Consider the following 6,085-nt stretch of genomic DNA (forward strand, 5'->3'; position numbering starts at 1 on the left):
CCCAGAGTATTAATTCTCAAGGAATTTATTTTAATTATTTAGTTGGCAATTTTAAAGAAACAAGAATTATTTAAATTAATTTAAACGAACTTGAAATAAATCAATTTCAAATGTATTTCCGAAGGAAGATTATCGATTTAGTTTCATTAGCGTCCTTCGTGACCGACTAAAGTATCAACCAAACAATAGCCGCTTCCGTGACTTTCGTGAGTGTCAGTGAAACAAGTCTAATTACAAGGTGATTGCTTCTTTTACATTATAAGATTGTCACAAAGAGAAATGATAAAGAGCGATGTCGAAGCGTAAACAATAAGCAGCGATTAATTAATCTCGCGTAAGCTCTTGATGAAGATTAACAAAAGCATTCAGCGACGTTTGAATATACCAATAAATATTGTTTTATATAAATATTAATAATATTAATATTATTATGTAATTAAATAAGTTTTATCTCCTTTTATCTTTATCTCTTTTCGAGATTGTCGCTGAATGTTTTCATAATAAGTTAATGAAGAAATTATGAGGTTCAAACTAATTTAATTTTATTATAATATGAAAGCCTCAAACCTTTGCGTCCTTCAAGATCAGCTGCCATTTCCACCGTGAGAGGAACATTCTCATCTTCGATCGCCTCTTGCACATCGTCGATCAAAACTTGATATTTTATTCCGCAATTTTTGAGTATCGATTCGACGTTGCTAAGCATGTAGCTTCGTACGAAAATATCAACGGCCGACGGGTGGTTCGACCATATTGAGTACGCTATGTTAAAAAAAAAGACTCCGTTTAACAGTATGCCCTTCTAATCCCCTATAGTGCACATCTATTTCGAATTAGACGTAAAATTATGTTTTAATAAAAATTTTACTGATTACATACAACCGTGCTCGTCGTATTGCTGCACCAACTCAGTTACGGAATCGTTGTGCTTGTAGATCCTCCACACTTGATCCCCTTCGTATATGACTCGCTTCTCCAGATTTTTTCTAAACGTTTGCTGGCTGAAATCACTATTGTAAGCCGCGGATTCTTCTAATCCTGGATTCACAACGGTAGCATCAGCGACAAAGACGGCGATTGTAATCGTCGTCAATGTCAGCCATCTCATGCGCTCTGTTAGTAGCTGTCTGCCGTTGCCCATTTTCGCCGAAACTGTCCCGAAGAACAGAATATACACAGCTTTTATAATACACGGCACGATTGGTGATCGGGAGTAACGGAACCACTCGATCGAGGATCCGAGGATCGCCGAATCCGCCGTCGTTTCAGATCGAAATAGATATGTGTCAAAGTTTCTGGAAGGGCAATAACTAAACAGAGTCTTTTTTTAATTAAACAATAGAGTTAAAGCAGGACTCTCGATAAAACTGAACAACACGCAACACGGCCAATGCGAGTCTAAGGCAAGCCTATGCTTATAATTTATTAACCGGCGCTATAATTAGCGCTGTCTAAGGCAAGTAATTTAGAAACCTACATCTTGCCTTAAACTCGCATTGGCCGATTCTTGTGTGTCGTTTTACTTGTTTTTTATATAACATATTCGACATGGTCAAATGGTTATTGTCCCTGCAAGAATTCGTTATTACAACTGGCCCATTGATGCACCGCTATTTTATTCAATTTAGAGCGCCGACGCAGCTCTCAACGATGACGGCGCAAATCGCGAGCAGACACGCGGCTTCTTGCATCGTTCTTGCACCGTTGCATCGCAAAACGTGTGATCGCCTTAATAACCGATTTAAAGAGGAGCCGCAACGTCCGTATCAACTCAGGACAACATTTGGGGCGAAATCGTAAAAGTATGAAGTGCCTGTTGACGATCGTCGTTCTCGTGGCTATTGCCCCGTCCATTAAGGTACCGTTTGCTGTGTGCTAAGACGATTTTATGTGTATTTTTTCCCAGTAACTGCATTTTTTGTATACCGTTAGTATGTAATTCTAACCTTTTGACGTAGAAATTAATTGTTTATTGTATTAGAGTCCTCTATTATACCTTTTTTATGTCTTTGTGTCTAACTGCGACCAAAGATTTTTATGACATTTCAATATTAATTCTTTGCATTACATGCATTTTTATAAAAGCAACAAAAATCTAATTTATCGCAAAATACTGTATTGGACTACGATAAATTTGTTTTTGCGTATCTTTTCGAAATTTGATCGAGGAAGTATTACATAATAAAACTTGGATACTATTTTTACAATGAGTCATCTGATTAAAAAATTAGAAAATTGTTTTACACATAGAAAAATAAATAGATAAAATAGTAAAATAGGTCAGGCAAACGTGTTACCTCTATAGTAGTCATAAGGTTTCTTTGGTCGCTCCGATACGTGCATGTGTGCATGAGGCTTTGAACGCGAATAATTCTTCTGCAAATGTATTTGTCTTCTGCAAATCTCATTGAAAATTGTTAATAATTTTGATGAATAGATGAGCAATTTCAATATTATTAATCTCAAAGCATCAATATACACATATATGTATATATACATATACAACAATGCAATTTTAAATTAACACGCCACAAGTATTCTTGAATAAATTGTGGACTGACAAAACAACGCACAAAGAAGATACGTTTTTAATTTTCGTATAAACCTGTCTGGGTAAAAGATAATCCATATGCTTTGCGACAATCAGCTTATCGATGTCAGTTTCAATTGTACGAGCGGCGATATATGTTGATATATTGCCCGTCATATTTTTTTACGTCACTAGATAATAACGTTACCGGATAGCATGTTCACTTCACAACTGTTTAAACAATACTTCGCCATTAACAATATCTTTCGCCGTGGGATTTCAACATATACATATGATTAAATGTAACACGATAATAAGATGCTTCCGAACTTATGTTTATATAAAATTTTTTATTTATGTAATAGAACAGACCGTCGAAAGAATTGTTTAACTGCTTAAAACACACATTTTTATTGTCTCACATACTTTTGTTCTTTACGTGTGGTTCTATGAGTTCTACATTATTTATTTATTGTATTCTTCGGCGTGTTCACATGGACTTAGTTTTATCTCTTATAGATATACATAGATATACATTTTATTGATTCCCCTTAGGGTTACAAGGGGTTTTTGAAGGAACGTGCCCAAACCTCTTGTAACACTTCTCTCTCTATATCCACTTCTCTATGTGGCGATCGAACGAAAAACCAAGAAGGTTTGGTTTTGAACCCAGGTCTTCGGATTACCAGACCAGCGCACAATCCTCTGCGCCACGATCGCCACTGTTTTATCTCTTGTAATGAGTTATGTAATTGCATGGAACAGGTGAATAAGAAAAAATTTCCATTTCAGGCGGAAACATTCAAAGTCACAGATCAAATATACTTCGATATCATGATTGATAACCATCCAGTTGGCAGAATTGTTATTGGCCTATTCGGCGATATTGCGCCGAAAACAGTAAAGAACTTTATCACTTTCGCCACCACTGGTGTAGCTGGAAAGAAATATACGGGAACGAAATTCCATCGCGTGATAAAAAAGTTCATGATTCAAGGTTACGCTCTCGTCCTTAAGATTAAAAATTGTCCATTTTTAATTCCACAATTACGCGTATATTACAGGTGGTGACGTCGAAAATGGCGACGGTACCGGTTCGCTTAGTGTTTATGGCAAATATTTCGACGATGAGACTTTTGAAGTGAAACACAGCGGGCCATTGTTCGTCAGCATGGCAAATGCTGGAAAAAACACCAACGGTTGCCAATTTTTTATTACTACTATAGCAACACCTTGGCTAGACGATCACCATACAGTATTTGGGAAAGTAATAAAAGATATATGTAATTATATAATACATCCGAGATAGCATGCATGTCTAAAAGACATTTTTAAAACGGCGTTAAGTTACCCAGGCACACATTGGTTCCGAAACTATTTCACAAATGTTTTTACGTAACGTTTCAAAACCGTGTTATAGAAAATTTATCAAATGTAAACATGTCCATTAAACAAACGTATTTTGACAGACTCAAATGTCTGCACTTCAAAAATACAATTCGCATATATATAATATAAAATATAATGATTTTTTACTCTTGCTTCAAGCCAGTTACAAAGTTTTATATAAAAAAAAATAATACCGGCAAATTTTTAAGTAGAAATTAATATTGATCTATACTAAATATAGTAATTTTGAACCGACAGAATCAATTTTTGTTTTTGTAGAAACGTGAAAAATGCGTGTTTAAAATTAAGGTTTAAAAACGGTTTCTATTTAAACCGTATCTTTATGGCACTCAACGTTTCTTAGACATTAGACACGTCTAAGAGACGTATTTTAAACTAACGTGTGCTGCCTGGGTATCTTTTAAACAAGTACGTCTAAAGTGCCTTAAAGATATCTTTATGACGGCTTGTAGACGTGCATTGCTATCTGGGATATTATAATTCATTATTTGTGTCGCACGCGTTTGGGAAGTAATCCGTTAGACAACATTTTTTACTTATGACTTATTAATGGATTATTATTATTTTAATACCCTAATGCACTTTGGTACATTCACGGCACCTTTGCTCACATAAATCATTCCTTTCGTAGGTGGTTAACGGCGAAGCTGTGGTCTTCAAGATCGAACAGACCAAAACGGATAGCGATGACATTCCACTCGTTCCCGTAATAATCTACGACAGCGGAATTCTACCAACGGAGCCATTTACCATATCAGATAATCCTTACGAGTAATTTAACATTATCGACGTGACTTTAATGTTATTAATTTGTCCCCTTCCCCGACCCTTTCCTAGCGTAATTGCACCGTTGCGCTCCCCTTTATTAATTACAGACGTGTGCGTTGATGACTTGAGAGACGTAGTTATCACAATAATGATTAATTACTTGAGTAACATTACACGATGTAGTTCGTTATAAATATTTTTATACACTTTGATAGCTTCGCTGCGCACAGTTAAACATTTTCGTTATATTTCGGAACAATTTATGTTCTTAATTGTTTTATAGTATTATTGCGCAAATGAAAAGACTGCCAAGTAGACATAAATGCAACGAGAAACGTTGAAATTTCAATACGCTTGCATGGTAGATTGAAAATGTGCTCTTTGTATCCATCCTTTTGACGTACGCCTTTATCTGGACAAATAATCTTTTGGTGACACAACTGAGTTTGTAATTCATTAATGTAAAATTAAAATGTGCATATTTGCAGTGCATGGGCGTGGATTAAGGCGACCTGCGTACCGTTGGGATTTAGCTTCTCGATACTCGCGGTCTTTCATTACATGATGAAACAGCTGGACGTCTAAAGGCGATCAATCTCGAGATAAAAGACTGATTTTAAATAACAAATTTATGCCTTAACTTCTATTCTAGATTTCATATTTATTTTTCTACGTAGAACTGTGATGAATTGTACGCTACTTAAGTATATTATTCTTATAAAAGAATTTGTATTGCGTGTAGAACTGACACACAACGTAGCGCGATTTGCTTCGATAAGACGAGGAGCATCAAGCGCCATCTCCTTGAAGACCGCGATAACAGCATTCAAAAATTGCTCCATTTACTTTTCGCAATAAATTAATAAAATACAAAAACTATATATGAAATGTATATAAAACATTGTATTTTCTGTGATTTGATATTCGCCTGCCATTACAATACAATTACAAAACCATATACCACTGTAGGATACATGGTTTCTTCACCATCACACGATAAGATATATTAGATACGTAGAAAAGAAAGAGACGTAAAGAAAAACGTTGCCACAAATTAAATCACGATTAATTGTATTGAACGGCGAGGCAGAGAGAATCGCATTAGTATAAGATAGTGTCAATGACGCACAAAGTTATATCGCGCATGCACACTACTGTGCCGTGTAGACGCGGATTTCAGCCTTGGCTAGGCTTCCGAAAGGCTGAACCAGTCGGTGGCAGACCGGCGTCGATCACGAGGCGTCAGTGGTCGGCGGAAGTCGGCTGTAGTCGTATGTAAAAGAGACTTGCGAGTCGGTCGATGCTCCGTCGACTTTGTAAGAGATGACACGTGGACGCAGTCATTCATAACATCTCGAAGAAGTGCGCAGGTAGTTG

The 6,085-nt window shown here is 36.3% G+C and overlaps 2 protein-coding genes across 2 annotated transcripts in view; one reads left to right on the forward strand and one right to left on the reverse strand.

Annotated features, from left to right (window-relative positions):
* Positions 1-1,153, reverse strand: part of LOC105569212 (carboxypeptidase B-like) — a 5,883-nt gene extending 4,730 nt beyond the window's left edge. Inside the window, exons 1-2 of the mRNA XM_012025466.1 lie at positions 880-1,153; positions 568-762 (exon numbers count right to left, since the gene is read on the reverse strand). Of these exons, the coding sequence (XP_011880856.1) occupies positions 568-762; positions 880-1,141 (457 nt within the window). The 5' untranslated portion in view covers positions 1,142-1,153. The remainder of the gene's footprint in view (positions 1-567; positions 763-879) is intronic.
* A 490-nt stretch (positions 1,154-1,643) lies between these two features.
* Positions 1,644-5,589, forward strand: LOC105569214 (peptidyl-prolyl cis-trans isomerase 6). The gene is made up of 5 exons (XM_012025475.1): positions 1,644-1,858; positions 3,323-3,527; positions 3,595-3,797; positions 4,572-4,711; positions 5,197-5,589. The coding sequence occupies exons 1-5, from the start codon at positions 1,805-1,807 to the stop codon at positions 5,291-5,293; spliced, it is 699 nt and encodes a 232-aa protein (XP_011880865.1). The 5' UTR covers positions 1,644-1,804; the 3' UTR covers positions 5,294-5,589.
* Positions 5,590-6,085: the final 496 nt, after the last annotated feature.

This window comes from Vollenhovia emeryi, unplaced genomic scaffold (genome assembly GCF_000949405.1).
Source record: "Vollenhovia emeryi isolate VEMERY1.0 unplaced genomic scaffold, V.emery_V1.0 DF939125.1, whole genome shotgun sequence".
NCBI classification, from domain to species: domain Eukaryota; kingdom Metazoa; phylum Arthropoda; class Insecta; order Hymenoptera; family Formicidae; genus Vollenhovia; species Vollenhovia emeryi.

What these genes read in the sequence shown, in the direction of transcription:
- LOC105569214 (XM_012025475.1), top strand. Translation starts at nt 1,805, where the DNA reads ATGAAGTGCCTGTTGACGATCGTCGTTCTCGTGGCTATTGCCCCGTCC. An exon ending in ACCATACAGTATTTGGGAAA is followed by an intron (nt 3,798 to 4,571) that starts GTAATAAAAGAT and finishes TTCCTTTCGTAG; the next exon opens with GTGGTTAACGGCGAAGCTGT. An exon ending in ATATCAGATAATCCTTACGA is followed by an intron (nt 4,712 to 5,196) that starts GTAATTTAACAT and finishes GCATATTTGCAG; the next exon opens with TGCATGGGCGTGGATTAAGG.